Source organism: Cervus elaphus, chromosome 13 (assembly GCF_910594005.1).
Source record: "Cervus elaphus chromosome 13, mCerEla1.1, whole genome shotgun sequence".
Taxonomy (NCBI): Eukaryota; Metazoa; Chordata; class Mammalia; order Artiodactyla; family Cervidae; genus Cervus; species Cervus elaphus.
Window position 1 is genome coordinate 29340134 of NC_057827.1, and position 18091 is coordinate 29358224.

At 42.0% G+C, this 18091-nt stretch overlaps 1 protein-coding gene across 1 annotated transcript; it reads right to left on the minus strand.

Moving 5' to 3' along the window:
• Positions 1-4057: 4057 nt before the first annotated feature.
• Positions 4058-18088, minus strand: BCL2A1 (BCL2 related protein A1). The gene is made up of 4 exons (XM_043922492.1): positions 18058-18088; positions 17053-17241; positions 13944-14542; positions 4058-4380 (listed from the first exon to the last, which is right to left on the minus strand). Exons 3-4 carry the CDS (start codon positions 14454-14456, stop codon positions 4273-4275), a joined length of 621 nt encoding a protein of 206 aa, XP_043778427.1. The 5' UTR covers positions 14457-14542; positions 17053-17241; positions 18058-18088; the 3' UTR covers positions 4058-4272.
• Between the last annotated feature and the right edge of the window lie 3 nt (positions 18089-18091).

Genomic DNA, 18091 nt, shown 5'->3' on the forward strand with positions numbered 1-18091 from the left:
AGGACTCTGAGAGAGAACGGTGAGTACAGAGAGCCATGGATCCTGCCCTCCTGTTGAGGAAACAGGTCTATAGATTCCAAACTCACACAAATATGAAACTGTAATTGAGATTGTGGTGTTTCCAGAGACTATAATAGGAGAGTCTAACCTAGTCAGGGGAGGCATCCCTAAGCAAATGACCTTTAAACTGAAATCCAAAGGGCAAGTAAACATGACGAGGTGTGCGGGGGGCAAAGATGTGTCCTGAGCAGAGGGAACAACAGATGAAAAAGACCGTGGTCTCAAGGGTTATGAAAACAGACCAGCGAAGCTGCAGAAAAGACAAGACACTGGGAGGAAGCATTGGAAACAAGAGGGATGAATGAAGGGAGGGCCAGATACACACAGTGCCTAGTAGGGCATCAGCAAGTCTTTAATATCTGGCCAAGTCCTTTTGCATGACAAGGAGGTGAAAATCAAGTGCTACATGATTTTATCTGAGTGTGAGTAGCATTTCACTTCAAATTAGTATTGAGGATGGTATTTATTTCTCTCCTTGTGTATTTTTCCTTATTGTTTACGTCATTTGTAATGAGTGTTTATTATTTTTTCCCTCACACAAGAGCTTTTTTTCTAAGTCAGTTTCATTGATATATTATTTATCTGCAACAAAAGGCACATATTTTAAGTGTGAACCTCTCTGAATTTTGGCAAATTTCTGCCAGCTCAAGCAAGACATAGAATGTTTTCTTCACTCCCTTCACCCACACACCAGTCCCTGGCCACTACTCAGCTGCTCTCTGTCACTATGTATTAGATTTGTCTTTTCTGGAATTTCACTTAGATGATATAGTATGATATATACTGCTTTTGTGACCAGCTGCTTCTGCTCAACATGTTTTTGAGGTTTATCCATTCCATTGTGTGTATCAGTTCTTCATTTGTTTTTTCCATTCGTAATATTCCGTCATGTGGATATGCTACAATTTGCTGAACCACTCACCTGTCAAATAAACACTTGGATTGTTTCCAGGGTTTTGGGTTTTTTTTCTTTTGGCCATTGTGAATAGAGTTATGATGAATAGTACAGACATATGTTTTTATTTCTTTTGAGTAAATACCTAGGAGTAGAAAGTCTGGGTCTTACAGTAAGTATACTTTTACTTTATGAGAAATTGCCAAGCTGTTTTCCAAAGCAGTTGTGGTTTTCCATTACCAGCAGAGATGGACAAGACTTCCAGTTATTCCATATCTTCCCCAAGGATAGTATTATCAATCTTCTTCATTTTGGCCATCCTAGAGGGTGTGCAATGGTCTCACTGTGGGTTTTTATTTTTGCTTTAAGATTTTTTATATTTTGGCTGCACTGGGTCTTAGTTGCAGCATGCGGGGGCTTCTCCCTAGTTGCAGCGTGTGGACTTTTGATTGCAGTGCATGGGCTTCTGTTGGTTGTGTCACACAGGCTTAGTTGCTCCACAGCACGTGGAATCTTCCCAGACCAGGGATAGAACCCATGTCTCCTGCATTGGCAGGCAGATTCTTAACCACTGGACCTTCAGGGAAGTCCTCTCATTGTGGTTAAATTTGCATTTGCCTCATGATTAATGGTGTCCAGAATCTTTTTCATGTCTGTTGACCATCTACATTTGCGAAGTGTGTGATCAAATTTTTTGCCAATTTTTAAATTAGGTCAATGGTCATGTTTTTATCAAATTGTAAGAGTATTATATTTATTCTGGATACAAGTCCTTTGTCAGATAGTAATGTGGCACATGTTATCTCCCATTCTGTGACTTGCTTTATTTTTTTAAACAGTTATATTGAGATATAATTCACATACCCTCTCTGACTTCTCAACTGTAGCTTTTAAAAATAATTTTTAAAAGTTTGGTGATTTCTAAATTACCAGTCTTTTCTTTTCCAGTTCAGGTTTTTTGTGTTGTCACTAAGAAATCTACCTGTTCCAAGGTTGTGAAGGTTTTCTCCTATGTGTTCCTCCAGGAGCTTTATAGTTTCAACTTAACATTTATGTTTGTAATCTGTTTCACTTTCATTTTTGTTTATGGCATCAGTTAGAAGTTGAGATTCCTCAAAGCTTTTTTCTTTTAACTAAGGTGCTAAACAAAGCACACAGCAAGCTGTAGTTTGAAAGACCAAGTCACCAGCCAAGCCAGAAACGGTCAGTGATATCTCACCGTCACTTTGTTAAATACATTATTGCAGAATATAGAAGCCAGGGTTTGTGGTTTCCTGTGCAAACCTATTCCAGGTAGAAGTGCTCTGACACACACTTCCTGTTGACATCCATTCATGATTATTCATTCCCACCGTTAGTGCTGATTAATGCAAAAAGTGATTAATACTGAACACAATTTGGTAGGGGGAGGGGAGGTGAAGGAGGAAAAGGAAAATGCTCTTCACCTGATGCAGACACTGCCCAGGTGACCTAGCATTTGCTAAGTAGCCAGAGCTACTTTGACCGGAAATATTTCCCTGCTAACTCACCCCAGTGTCCTAATCCCCACCGTTAAGAATCACCTGTGGTCCAGTGCTTAAGACTCCAAGTTTCCAATGCAGTTGTTCCTATTAAGTCACTAAATTGTATCCAACTCTTCTTCAGGGGGCACAGATTCGATCCCTGGTCAGAGAGCTAAAGAGTGAAAGACAGGGAAGCCTGGCATGCTTCAGTCCATGGGATTGCAAAGAGACAGACTCGACAGCAACTGAACAACAACAACAGGGAGCTAGAATCCCACATGCTGCATGGCACAACCAAAAACAAAGAAAAAGAATCACCATGAGAGGTAAAACATATATTAACTGAAACCCCCTGTGAACATGCCCATAGCCTGAAGGGGCATGGGGAAAGGAGGCTCTGGTTTCTTTACTGGATCCTTCAACAACTTCAGAGGAAGGGTAAAACAAGCTCCAGGATGGGTAGAGATTGTATTGTGGGAGGAGAGGAAGAAGGAGAAAGTCTAGAGCAAGGTACAGTGCTCCCATATTACAATCAGATGTGCTGACCTAAAAATCAGAACACAGGGGCTAATAAATGACATCATTTTCCACTTTGTGAAAAAAAATTTTTATTTCTTTTTGGCTGCGTCCGACCTTAGGGTTAGGTTGTAGAGGCACACAGGCTCAGTAGCTATAGATCATGGGCTTAGTTGCCCTGTGGCATGTGGGATTTTAGTTCATCAACCAAAGATTGAACCCATGTCCCCCGGATTGGAAGGCGGACCTTCCAATGGACCTTCCACTGGACCACACAGGAGTCCCTACTTTGTGAAATTTCTTAAATGGAGAGTTTAACAGTGGCTCAATGTTGAGTCATTTACCTGACTATCCTTGTTCAGATTCTCCCAAGGTATCCTCCATATCTTGCTGCCATATTCATAAACTTTAAAGGACACCTCTGAAGTGAGCTGAGAAGGCATCAGTAGAAAACCACATGTAGCCATTCAGGGGCCCTGGGGTCTTCAGAAAACTTGGATCCCAGAGGTATGTGGGCAGCAGACCTCACCCACTGTCAGTCTAGACTGTGGTGTAGTGGTTTAGTTGGTAAGTTGTGTCTGACTCTTTGTGACCCCAAGGACTATAGCCTTCCAGGTTACTCGGCCCAAGGAATTTTCCAGGCAAGAATACTGGAGTGGGTTGCCATTTCCTCCTCCAGGGGTCGAACCTGGGTTTCCTGCATCTCCTTCTTGGCAGCGAATTGTTTACCGACTGAGCCACCTGGGAAGGGGCTTCCCTGCTGGCTCAGATGGTAAAGAATCTGTCTGTAATTCGACCCCTGGGTCAGGAAGATCCCCTGGAGGAGGGCATGGCAACCCACTCCAGTATTTTTGCCTGGAGAATTCCCATGGACAGAGGAGTGTGGTGGGCTACAGTCAATGGGGTTGCAAAGAGTCTGGGCACGACTGAGCACAGCACCTGGGAAGCCCATCAATCTAGACTACTGACACTGGAAATGATTTGGGGGTAGTGGACACACCCTTAAGAAAATCTGCCAAAGTCGTCACCTTCCCGGTCATCCTTCTCTTAGTTCAGCCCCTGTTCCCTATATTGAGCTTTATCGTTTTGTTGTTAGACTCCCAGATGGTACACATCACATATAGCTACAAGTAATACATACAATTTATTCACTAAAATGGGGACAAAATTCCCATAACTCCAGAATGTCAAGTTACGTCATCAAAGTTCTCTGTTTAGAAGTAGAAGTAAGTGTTGACAGTACTTCTTGTATGAGATAAAAAATTAGACAAATTTCACAATGTGGAGTGTCCTTTTCAGTCAATAGTATTGCTTCAGGCGACATAATGTCTCACAGATCTTTCCTGTAACTTCCATAAAAGTCAGCCAGCCAGATTTGGTTTCAAACTTCTTTACAAAGCCATTTTCCTACAAGAAAACAAAGTTAACATTTTAAAAATCAGTGGAGACTAAATTTGTTAGAATGAAAAGCAAATAAACTGTCATTTAATTAATATAGGTAGTCTCTATATTTTCACTGGCTTTATTCTATTCATCCTCATTACCATTCTCTATCTTCAATTCCAGACCACCCTAGAGCAGTACTGTCCAACAGAAATATAGTGCAAGCTACATATGTAATCTTTTTAGCCACAGGTTTTTTTTTGCTGGATCTTTCTTCCTTCCCCAAGCAGGGATTGAATCTTCTCCCTTGGCATTGAAACCATGGAGCCCTAACAATTGGACTGCCAGGGAATTTCCAGTAGCCACATATTTAAAAGTAAAAAGAGGCAAAATTAATTTTTAAAATATAATCAATTTATCTAAAAATATTATGATTTTGGGACTTCCCTGGTGGTTCAGTGATTAAGACTTTGTGCTTCCAATGTGGGGGGCGTGGGTTTGATCACTGGTGGAAAACTAGGATCCTACATGCCTTGCTGCACATGGCCAAAAATAAATAAATAGATAAGCAAACAAATAAATTTTGATTTCAATATGTAAGCACGATGGAAATAAGATATTTTACTTTACTGGTACTAAATCGTTACAATCCAATGTGTGTTTGAACTTACAGCATATCTCAATTCAGACCAGCCACATTGAAACTGTTCAACAGTCACCAGTGACAAGTGGCCACTGCATTGGACGGCATAGCGCTAGAGGGTAGAGAGTCTATCTTATCCCCCCTGCCCTCTGCCCCACTTTTTCTTCTGAATGTTTGGGACTAAAATATGCATTTATTAAATAATTTTATTTATTGATTTGTTTTTGGCTGTGCTGTGTCTTTGTGGCTGCACGCAGGCTTTCTCTAGTTGTGGCAAATGAGTAACTCTCTAGTTTTAGTGCTCGGGCTTCTCGTTGTAGTGGCTTCTCTTGTTGCAGAGCAAGGGCTGTAGGTGCTTAGGCTTCAGTAGTTGCAGTATGTGGGCTCAGTGGACATGGCTCTCCGGCTCTAGAGCACAGGCTCAATAGTTGTGGCACATGGGCCTAGTTGCTCCAAGGCATGTGGGATCTTCACGGATCAAGGATTGAACCCATGTCTCCTGCATTGGCAGGCAGATTCTTTACCATTAAGCCACTAGGGAAGCCCCTGAAATAAGCATTTATTTGTAAACTCCTTTGTGCTGAGAGTCATGAGGATGCAACAGTAAAGCCAGATTACATTCATTCCTTTTTTTAATCAGACTTTTTTTTAAAGAAGCATATAAACTGGACCCCCTGGAGTAGGAAATGGCAACCCAATCCAGTATTCTTGCCCAGAAAATTCCGTGAACAGAGAAACCTGGCAGGCTATAGTCCATGGGGTTGCAAAGAGTCGGACACAACTGAGCAACTGAGAATGCATGTACACATAAACTGGACACTGTATTTAATTAACTTTTGATATATTATTATAGAGCACCCTCACTGAAAAGCACCTCTAAGCTTATCCAGCCTAATGTCCTCTCTTACTTTGACAAATGAGGAAACGGAGATCCAGAAAAAAATGTAAGTAAGGTTACCTGATTTCTTAGTACCTGGACCTGTACTGAAATGCAAGCACTGCTCTTTTCACTCCATAAATTTTCAAACCACTCCCAAGAAGATTAGAAAATTGTTTAAAAAATTTTTTTTAGATGTTCATCTAGTAAAGTTCCATTTCTGGGGTTACAAACGTCTTCAAGTAGTTCGTAGTTCACAGTCTAGTGTGACTAACACGAAAGTGTAAACCAAACATATTTCTTTGACTGAGAACTCCATAATGCTGTGGAACTGTCTTTTGGTGCATCACCGGCAGTGAAGGCTAACACCATTCAGAGGAATTTTCCATTGAAAAGATTGCATAAGAAAGCCAACTTCTGCCTCCTTGTGAAGTGTGATGTCATGCCCGGAGGCACTTGCTGTCACAAGCTCACAGAGGGGACAGACTGCTCCTGCTTTTCTTCCTCTTTCTCCTGCCTTTACACACTCAGGCATTTCCCACACGTCCCAGGTGTGAGATCCACTTCAGTGCTCCTCTTCCTAGAATTTCTATAAACCCCATACTGTGGGGGCACTCTACAATGATTTTTATTATTATCAACAATGATCACCATTATGATCAGGCAGTTAATGGGTTAATATGTCACCCTCTTATATTTAAGTTCTAAAGCAAGAACAAAGGAAAAAAACTGACAATTCAGCTATATGAAGATTCTTTTTTTTTTAAGCTATAAGAAACTAAAATAAGAACAACAGACCAGGATACTATTTGTTACACATTTGCCATGAAAGAGTTCATTCAAACATAAGAGAAAATCATCAAGCCCTCAATAATTTAAAAGGCAAAGGCTGTTGAGAAGATAAATATCAATCATGAGCAAGTATATGGGAAAAAAACTCCACATTATCAGCTGTTAAATTCACATTTTAATAGAATCTTACTGTTTTTTAGGCCTATTAACTTGACCTTGTTAATAGAAGTCTATTAAACCCTCAAGAATAATCTTTTTTTAATGGTTCCACCTAATGCTGATCAAATTGTGAGCTTGTCCCATTGGTAACAAAACTTTTGAAGGCAATGTGTATTCCAAAATGTATGAGTAGTGTGATTATAGATGAACCAATCATTCTATTGTAAGAAGGTGATCATAAGGCAGCCGTCTTTTTTTCTTTTGAGGCAAGGAATAAGACTTTATTCGGAAACCCAGCTGACTGAGAAGATGGCAGACTTTAGTCTCAAAGTAACCATCTGTTTGGCCCTGGATACCAAGTTCTTTTATAGTGTCAGAGAGAGAAGCAGTGAGGAACTAGAGTCAAAAGGCAGAATGGAGAGGGAGAGGCAGTGAAAGGCAGTCTTCTTTTATGTGGTGGGGGGTGGAAAACCATCTCCATGTTTAGTACTGAAGCATTATCTCTAAGAAGGAAAAACAGAAAACAACCCAAATGTCTAGCTGTTGGAAACTGCTTAAGTAAATTATGATGCATAAAAACGATGGGATAGTCTCTAAACATTGGAAGTGTTAACATGGAATATGTAAGGCGAGTTATTTTAAAAATTCCTCTGATGGCTCTGATCACTCCGCTATATGGGGAACAGAGCATCACAGGGCAAGCTTGGAAGCAGGGAAGCTGAGAGGAGCCTATTGACACAGTTAAGTGAGAGAAGAGAGTTGCTCCAATGTGCTGGGTGTGCAGAATCAGAATTTGCTGATGCATCAAATGCCGGCTATGCACAGGAGTCACAGAGGACTCCCAAGGGGAGAGAGCTGAGCTGGTCAAGTGGATAGCATACTCCACAAATACTCCCTGGAGGAGCCCTCAAGGAGACCTGAACTACATCTAACCTTATTCTTCATTAAATGATTTTTAAATCTCAAGTTAAAATTCAAAAAGACATACAAGAAGAATCTGGCCCCCAAATCTATTTTATACATCAAAGGATATATAAAAAATTTTGAGCTTATATTACATCATTTTGGAAATGCCTTTGCCAGGCTGAACACTTGGTCAAGCATCTCTGTGTAGGTCCTTTGGTCTGCCCTCAAATTTACCAGACCATTATTGAGAGCTAGATGATCATAAGAAAATAAAACCTACTTTGCATAACTCTTATGACTCAGACTTTAACATGCTGGTTACATGGAAAGCACCAGTTCCGATTGTACATTCCTACTTTCAGAAGGGGCTTTCTTTTGGTATTAGAGTAGTTTTGAGAATTTGCATATTTAAACTTTTTGGAATTTCCCATGTAACCTTCACAGTTGTATTGTATCTGACAGTTTACAAAACACTCTTACAGAAAAGTTCTTTCAACTTTTAACTTTTAACGGTATTTATTATTGTCTTTATTATATATTATGTGAGGTGAAGTGAAAATGTTAGTCCCTCAGTTGTGTCCCTCTTTATGAATCCATGGCTGTAGACACCCAGGCTCCTCTGTCCATGGGATTCTCACGGCAAGCATACTGGAGTGGGCATCCATTCCCTTCTCCAGGGGATCTTCCCCACGCTGGGATGGAACACGTGTCCCCTGCATTGCAGGGGAATTCACTGTTTGAGCCACCAGGGAAGCCCATATATTATGGAAAATATTATTTTATATTATATTAGGAATTTGGGTCTCAAGTGACTTCAGTAACTCACCCAAGATCGCACTTCAAATGAGTGGGAAAACCGGAATTTAGATCTCACTTTCAATGCTAGTTCATTCCATCACCCCATTAACAAATATTTGCTGGCTATGTTCTATACCACAGGCTCTGGGCCAAGCATGATGTATTCAGTGTGCATTAGATAGAGGTGATTCCTCTCATGTGAAACTGGAGGTAGGGTATCCTTTCCACTTGACCAGCACAGGGCAGGAGAGTGTTTTACTGAAGTGGGCAAAAGCAGGAAAGCCACCTGGCTGCAAAGGAAAGGCAATCCCAGGCGGTGAGATGAGTGTCTTCTCAGATGCATTCTGCTGGTTTTTAAGAACCAGCCTTTCCTCGTGAATGCCAAACTGCTTAAAAAAAGAAAAAATAGCACTGGCTCTCCTGTCAGATCTACGAGAGCCTTTTCATTCTAGTACGGAACGCTGGCAGAGACAGGAGGAAGTAATGGTAAATGTGGAAGAGGAATAAAAAGTGACATGAGAAGCAGCAAAGAAAAGAAGGAAAGAAAGGAAGGGAGAAACAAGGGAGAGGGGAAAGGAGGGAAGGAAGAAGGAAAGGAAAGCAGCTCAAGATGATAAAAATGAAAAAAAGAGCCATATGACCCAGCAATCCCACTCCTGGGCATACACAATGAGGAAACCAGATCTGAAAGAGACACGTGTACCCCAGTGTTCATCGCAGCACTGTTTATAATAGCCAGGACATGGAAGCAGCCTAGATGCCCATCAGCAGATGAATGGATAAGAAAGCTATGGTACATATACACAATGGAATATTACTCAGCCATTAAAAAGAATACATTGAATCAGTTCTAATGAGATGGATGAAACTGGAGCCCATTATACAGAATGAAGTAAGCCAGAAAGATAAACAACAATACAGTATACTAACGCATATATATGGGATTTAAAAAGATGGTAATGATAACCCTATATGCAGGACAGAAAAAGAGACACAGGTGTATAGAACAGACTTTTGGACTCTGTGGGAGAAGGCGAGGGTGGGATGATCTGAGAGAATAGCATTGAAACATGTTTATTATCAAGTGTGAAATAGATCACCAGCCCAGGTTGGATGCATGAGACAAGTGCTCAGGGCTGGTGCACTGGGAAGACCCAGATGGATGCAATGGGGAGGGAGGTGGGAGGGGGTACAGGATGGGGAACACATGTAAATCCATGGCTGATTCATGTCAATGTATGGCAAAAACCACTACAATATTGTAAAGTAATTAGCCTCCAACTAATAAAAATAAATGAAAAAAAGAATAAATCTCACTGGTCTTTTTTTTTTTTCCTGTAGGGCATCTGTTTTAGATGGTGGCTAATATCTAACTATAGCTGGTGATATAATTTCTGGAGATTACACCTATCTATTCAAGGAAGTTGGGCTTCCCCAGGTGGTGCCAGTGGTAAAGAACCCGCCTGCCAGTGCAGGAGTCATGTGAGACTCGGGTTCGATCCCTGGGTGGGGAAGATCCCCTGGAGGAGGAAATGGCAACCCACTCCAGTATTCTTACCTGGAGAATCCCATGGACAGAGGAGCCCTACAGTCCATGGGGTGCAAAGAATCGGACACAACTGAGCGACTGAGCAGATATTCAGGAAACTTAGACAATATTATGATGCTACTAATAATAACAGTAGCCCTAAACTTGTATTGAGTTTACTACTTAAGAAGGCTTTCTTTCTTTCCTTGCTATTCTCTAGAACTCTGCATTCAGTTGGATATATCTTTCCCTTTCTCCTTTGCCTTCTGCTTCTCTTCTTTTCTCAGCTATTTGTAAGGCCTCCTTAGACAACCACTTTGCCTTCTTGCATTTCTTTTTCTTTGGGATAGTTTTGGTTACCGCCTCCTATACAATGTTACAAACCTCCATACACCTGAAAGGTCAGGTATACCCTTCTAGAATTTCTCAGAGACATTTTCATACCATCCACTAATTATGAATTCCAGGAACTTACAACATTTACTGTGAATAAGTTAAAATTTTTCAGGAAGATTTCTTAATTTTGTGTGTGTTACAAATACAGTCCAAGCTCATACGTTGTTTTTGCTGCTATTGTTGAGTCACTAAGTCGTGTCTGACTCTTTGCAACCCCATGGACTGTAGCCAGATAGGCTCCTCTGTGCGTGGAATTTTCCAGGCAAGAATACTGGAGTGGGTTGCCATTTCCTCCTCCAGGTGATCTTCCTGACCCAGAGATCAAACCTGCATCTCCTGCAATGGCAGGCAGAATCTTTACCATTGAGCCACTCATATAGAATTTGCCAACTAGGATTTCTCTACACATGGACCTCTGTGCTAGAGACCTTCTGCATTCACTTGAAATCTATGCAACATAATAGCTGCAATTTCCACCCATCCTTCAGTATAGCTCCCCACAGCAACCAGAAGAAATCATGACCAAACATCTCGCATGTTTTGTCCAGCCCCAAGTCAGGCTGAGTTCCAAGAAAAAAAGGTGATAGAGAAAGGAGAGTGATTGAAGGAAGCCCTTTCATTATGCAGAAAGATATCAAACAAAGTGCAAAAGACATCGAGTAAAAGATTAATACGTGTGATTTCATCAACTTTTAAAACATTTGTAAGCACCGAAAACATCTATAGTTTTAAAAGGCAGTCAACATATTAGAAGATATCCACCATATACAAGGGGCTTCCCAGGTGGTATTAGTGGTAAAGAGTCTGCCTGTCAATGCAGGAGATGTCAGAGACATTCGATCCCTGGGGAAGATTTCCCCTGGAGAAGAAAATGACAACCCACTCCAGTATTCTTGCCTGGCAAAGCCCATGGACAGAGGAGACTGGCAGGCTACAGTTCACAGGGTAGCAAAGAGTCAGACACGACTGAAGTGACTTAGCGTATATAAAACATATATAAAAATAATTTGTGTCCAGAATATTCCAAGAATTCCCACAAATCAGTGAGAAAAAGACAAAATAATGGGAAAATGGACAAAGGAGAGAAATAGGCAGTTCCCTGAATAAGAATTACAAATAGTTAATAAACATATGAAAAGATGCTCAATGTGAAAAGACATTAGTAATCAAGGAAACTGGTTTAAAAAAGAATTAAAACAGCAAGACAGAAGACGTCCCTGGCAGTCCAGTGGTTAAGACTCTGCGCTCCACTGCAGGGGGCATGGGACTAAGATTCCATATGCCACAGGGGGTGGACAACAACAACAACAAAAAGATAATTAGGTATGTATTTCTAAGCCAACAGAGTAGGGAAACTATGACAGACCACCATAATGTAATATTAGTCAGCCGGGAAGAAAGGAGATGTGGTGTATTCCATTGAGCTGTGATAGGAGGGTAACTAGGTTAGAAACACTTAAGAGGACAAGCATCTACTAAGTTTGAAAATGTGTTGACACCAGGACTTAGCCATTCTATATCCCAGTATTCACCGTAGAAAAGCACACACGTACAGGGAAGACATGACTAAAGATATTCAATGAAGTATCTGGAATAACTCTGGAAATAAATAACTATCCATCAGCTAGAAATGGTCGTTCAACAGCATTCACATACAACAGCATATATGTAGTACTCGTGTGTGTGGCCATGTTGTTTGCAGGATCTTAGTTCCCCAACCAGGGATTGGAACCCATCCCCCTGCAGGAATCTTAATCACTGGATCTCCGGGGAAGTCTTTGTGCTGAGCTCAGTCATGTCTGACTCTGTTGGACCCCATGGACTGTAACCCTCCAGGCTTCTCTGTCCATGGGATTTTCCAGGCAAGAATAGTGGAGTGGGTTTGCCATGCTCTTCTCCAGGCGATCTTCCTGACCCAGAGATCAAGCCCATGTCTCTTATGTCTCCTACATTGGTAGTCAAGTTCTTTACCACTGAGCCAACAGGGGAGCCCCAAGGAAGTCCCTGTAGTACCCTCTAAAATACTTATTACATATCCCTGGGTGGGGAAAAAAAGCAGAATAAGTACCAAGAACTATTTACATAAACAATTTCTGAAAGGCTACCCATTCCAGTATTCTGGCCTGGAGAATTCCATGGACTGTGTAGTCGATGGAATCGCAAAGAGTTGAACACAACTGAGCAACTTTCACTTCAAATATTAGTATTAGTATTGTTAAATATTATTTAACAACTTATAATTTTTTTTACAAAGAAGTGCTATGTATATTTTCTATGGATATATCCAACAAGCATTTTTTTTTTATTAATAGGGATGCTTTGCATGTAAAATAATTGATAACAGTGGACAGCTTTGAGAAGAGAGGAGGCCGGGGATTGTGGGTTGAAGAGAGGTTCTATGGGAAATCAGTCCGTAAGAAAAGTGAGCATTAAGTTTATTGGAATATCAAGAAAAGCATGTACATTCAGCCGGGACAGGCCCCTTATCAATGAGTTATGTGGGGTTTCCCTGGTGGCTCAGGTGATAAAGAATCTGCCTATAATGCAAGAGACCCAGGTTCGATCCCTGGCTCGGGAAGAGGCCCCTGGAGGAGAGCATGGCACCCTATTCCGGTATTCTTGCCTGGAGAATCCCATGGACAGGGGAGCCTGGCGGGCTACAGTCCATGGGGCCGCAAAGAATCAGACACAACTTAGCATGCATGATATGCTACAATTTGAGTTGTAATCTAGGACCCCTGCATGGTCTCAGTTTTTGAGGCACTGATAATAAAGTGAATTTTTATTTGGAAAATCTTGAATAGATTCTAGCTGGTGATACAGTACATTTTTTTTTTTTTTAATCATCAAGCTTTACTGGCCAGAATTTGGTATATTAGAAAACTGGGTGAGGCAGGGAGAGGGGGCAGGAAGCAACAAACTGGCAAAAATTTACACCTGTCTTTTGCAACATAATAAATACCTAAATATAACAGATTCTAATACCAACTCATCTGTACTAATTCTACATTGTCATGACAACCCTGGCAAGAGCTCAGTCCTGTGGACTAGACTCTGAAGAAGCATCAGGGAGGTGCTTTATTAATCCCCCAAACTCACTCCTCCAATTTACACTGTAGGAATAAAAATTGAAACCACAAGTGTTTCCCAGCTATAAAGTTTTAAGATTCACTGGAAATCAGCTGGAAATGCCCTGTTTTTATTATTTTAATTTATTTGGCTGTGCTGGGTCTTAGTTGCACCATGTGGGATCTAGTTCCCTGACCAGGGCTTCAAATCTGGGCCCCCTGGGTTAGACGTGCAGAATGTAAGCCACTAGACAACCAGGGAAATTCCTCTTTATTTTAAAATTTAAAAAAATTTTAAAGCAAACTACTCAAAGAAAATATAATCCTTTAGGTAGATTTCTTTTTTAAATTAGCAAAGAGACTTGCTATTTCAATTCCTGTTTTAAAGTAAAGAACAAAGAATACTTCCATCACACATACCCAGCCTCCATTGTGCCTTATCCATTCTCCTGTGTTTTCGGTGATGAACTCCGCCACAAAGTAAGAAATGTCCTTGCACATGTCCATGTCTGGGGCAATACACTTGCCCAGAAGTTTCTTGATAAGAATACCTGCAAAGGCGAATATGGTTACAATCCTGCCCCAGTTAACAATGCCATCTTCAAATTCCTTTTCCATCACTTGGTTGAATATTCTTCTGGCAGTGTCTATGGACACCACATCAAACTTATCCAAGCACTGCTTCAACGTTCTTTCCACTTCGTTCTGGACAGAGGAAGCCACAACTTGTAACACCCTGGATGTTTTGCTTGCCCCGGATCCAGGTTGCTGTATCTGCAACACATATTTCAGATAGTCCTCGGCCAGCCTGTGAACGTAGTTGAACTCAGTGTCAGTCATCTTCTCCTTTCCGGGGAGCAGAGTCTTCAGCCTGCTCACCTGCGAGTGACCAAGCCAGTCTGAAGCACAAGCTTGTGGAGCCTGGCGAAACATGACACATGATGGTATCTGGAGGCCGGTGGAATTTCTGTTTGCATCATCTAAAGCTATCCTTCCTCCTGGTCGCTTTCAGGCGTGGGCTGCATGTGAAAGAGAAAGTATAAAATGTGAAAGAGGAAAATGTCTCAAAGACAAGCCACTTCCTCATCCTGTAAGTGATTAATGTAGTTTTTGAAGTCTTAAATTCAAGGAAGCGGGGGAATCAGAACCCTCCTGCATTGCTGGTAGGATTGTAAAACAGTTTTCACGAACTTTCACTGTGAAACGTTTGGCAGTTCCTCAAAAACTTAAATACAGAGACCCTTCCTGGGGGCCAGTGTTTAATTTCCACTTCCAACGCAGGGGGCACAGGTTTTATCCCTGGTGGAGGAACTAAGATTCTACATGCCGAGTAGTGTGGCCAAAAACAAAGAAAAAAAGTTAAATATAGAATTTCCATATGACCCAGCAATTCCAGTTATAAGTATATGCCCAAAAGAAATGAAAATAGGGACTCACACAACTCCTGACATACGAATGTTCACAGCAGCATCACTTACAATAGCCAAAAGGTGGAGACAAACCAAATGTTCATCCACAGATGAAGGGATAAATGAATCATGGAACGTTCTTAAACCACAGAAAGAAATGAAGTGTCCATACACTTTACAGCATGGATGAACCTCAAAAACAGGACGCCCAATGGAAGAAGCCAAATATAAGAGCTCTCCTACTGTATGATCCCATTATGTGAAATAGCCAGAATAAGTAAATCCACAGAGACAGAAAGCAAATCAGTGATTGCCAGGGGCTGAGGGGAGAAGGGAGTAACTGCTGAGTAGGTACAGGTTTCTATCTTGTGATAAAAATGATTTGGAACTACATCGAGGTGGTGGCTGACTGCGAAACATTGTGAAGATGCTAAACATCATTAAATTGTACACTTTAAAATGGGTCATGTGGGGACTTCTCTGGTGATCCAGTGGGTAAGATTCCGAGCTCCCAATGCAGGGGGCCCAGATTCGATCCCTGGTTAGGGAACTGCCACAACTAAGACCCAGCACAGTGAAATAAATAAATTAAATATAAAAAATAAAGGGAATAAAATAAAATGGATCATTTTTACATTGTGTGAATTTAACCTCCAAAAGAAAAAAAGTTCAATATAGCCCAGTGGCTAAGCTGAATTAATGAAAATTTGGAATACAGATTAGCAAACGGCCAGTAAACAGGGCCTCTCAAGCACTGCTGAGGCAACATGGCCCTTGACACTTTGATGCTCAGATAGGATGACATGGGGGGGGGGGGGGAAGAAAAACGTATCTGCTTTGTTCCTCACATCACGTTTACCCCAGAACTTTGTTTTTTTAGGCAAATATTTGTTGCATAACTACCAGATGAACGCAAATTTTTAAAAAGTACAATCAAGAATGAAAAATATGTTTCCCAAGAGCATTAAGCAACAGGTTAGGTGTTAAACACATACAAATCTAAAGACTGCAACACAAGATACTTCTAGATAAAACTAAAGGGGTTCGGGACTTCCCTGGTGGTCCAGTAGCTAAGACTCTGGGCTCCCAATGTAGGGGGCCTGGGTTGATGCCTCAGTGGGTAAGAAGTCCACCTGCCAATGCAGGGGCCACAGGAGATGTGGGTTCGATCCCTGGGTTGGGAAGATGTCCTGGAGAAGGGAATGGTTACCCACTCCAGTATTCTTGCCTGGAGAATGCCATGAGCAGAGGAGCCTGGTAGACTACAGTCCATGGGGTAGCAAAGAGTTGGACACGACTGCGCGACAGAGCACACACACAGGGAACTAGATCCCACATGCCACAACTAAGACCCAGCACAGCCAAATAAACAGATAGTTAAAAAAAAAAAAAAAAGACAAAATCTTGCTATAAGCCAATACCTCTATTTCCTCTTATTAAGTCAGCCAAGTTGTCCAATGTGCAGATAGAATTTAGGGGCCAGAAGGAACACTAAACTTGGAGTCAGAGGACCCAAGCCTCATTCCTGCCCAAATCTCTGTTCCCTTACTCAGTATGTGCCCAGGGTTTGTAAAATGCAGCCATACACAATGAACTCCCAGGGGTGAGGTATGCAACTGATGACCTGTGACCTGTGTAGCACCTGTGACCACAGCTGGCACAATGTGGGGACTTCATCAGCCCTAATTCTCCATCAATCTTTTACAGACTAATGAGAAATTCAGCTTCCCAATAAGGGCATATCTTCCTAAACGTTCAGGTTCAAATGAATTGCAAATCTGTCACTCATTTAGCTTTGGCACTAGTTATGGGAAACAGTTGGTGGAAACGGTGAAAGTGTTGGCTAAGAAGAGCCCTGGGGAACAGAGTATGTGGCAATGAAGGCAGTCAGGGCACTGTATCCCTGTCTGCCGGCCGCATCTTTCTGTCGACTGAGGAGCCAGGGTTGCTAGTAGGCAGGAGTAGAGAGTGGGAGAAAGAGTAAACAGTGTAGGGGCCCTAGAGAGATGAGATTCACTATTTTTGTTGTTGTTGTTCTATCCACATGTGGAGTAACTTTAATTCTTCGCCTCAGTGTCTCTGAAGAGTGGCAAACAGAAGAAAAAAAAAATCCCACATACCTTGTATTTCTGAATTATCTCCAAAGGGTTAAGGAGGACGGGAGAGCTGCTGCTTAGGGTGCTGGCTGAGAGGGACTTGTGGTGGCCATGAAAATGCACCCCTGGGACTTCCTTGGTGGTCCAGTGGTTAAGGCTCAGCCTCCCAATGCAGAGGGTGCAGGTTAGATCCCTGGTCGGGGAACGAAGACCCTATATGCCACAGGGTGTGGCCAAAAGTTTAAAAATAAATTAATTAATCACTTAAATTAAAAAATAAAAATTTTTGGTAAAAATAAAAAAGAAGAAAGAAAACAACAATGTACTCTGAACCTTGTACCACAGTGGTGTAATTGATCAAGGGCCCCACGGCTCGGCCCTTAATCTATCGCCCCCATGACTTGGCATGAAGGTTGTGCTGCCTGCAGGCTGTCCCTGTCGATGACTAGTCAAGGCAGGAGTAGGAAGAACCATCCCTGTAGGTCAACCTCCTTTGAAAGGTGGCTCGATGACTCATCATCAGCTTCGTGAAGAATGGCTGAGACTTTGCTCCAACTGAGACTCTTCCTCCTGGGTCCTCCTTCCTCCTGGTTCTTCTTCAGCCAGGCCGGCCCACACTGTGGTCTGACAGCTCCCTGCCCGTCCTCCCTCACAGGCATTCCCCCCACTAAATCTCTCACACATCTAATCCTCTCTTGGCATTTTCTGCCTAGAGTTACAGAACAAAGGAGCACACAGACCTGTGGTCAAGTCACTTCTCTGGGATTTTCCCTGGGGGGGTTCCTCCTCCCCTCCTCCCACCACCCGAGACAATGCCTCTTGGCCCACAGGAGCAGGAAGCCAAGTGCAGGCAGCTTTTTCTCCTCATGGTGTGTATCCTCGAGCACCATACAAACCATGGCAATGATGGGAAAATGTGTTATATCCTGCCACCCCCCCCCCCTGCCCAGTTACATTCCTGTGATGATGAGCATTTCTGGAAAAACAGTATGAGCAGGTGGTTTAGGAGTTATTGTACAGGGGACCTACCTGGTGGTCCAGGGGTTAAGGTTTTGCCTTTCAA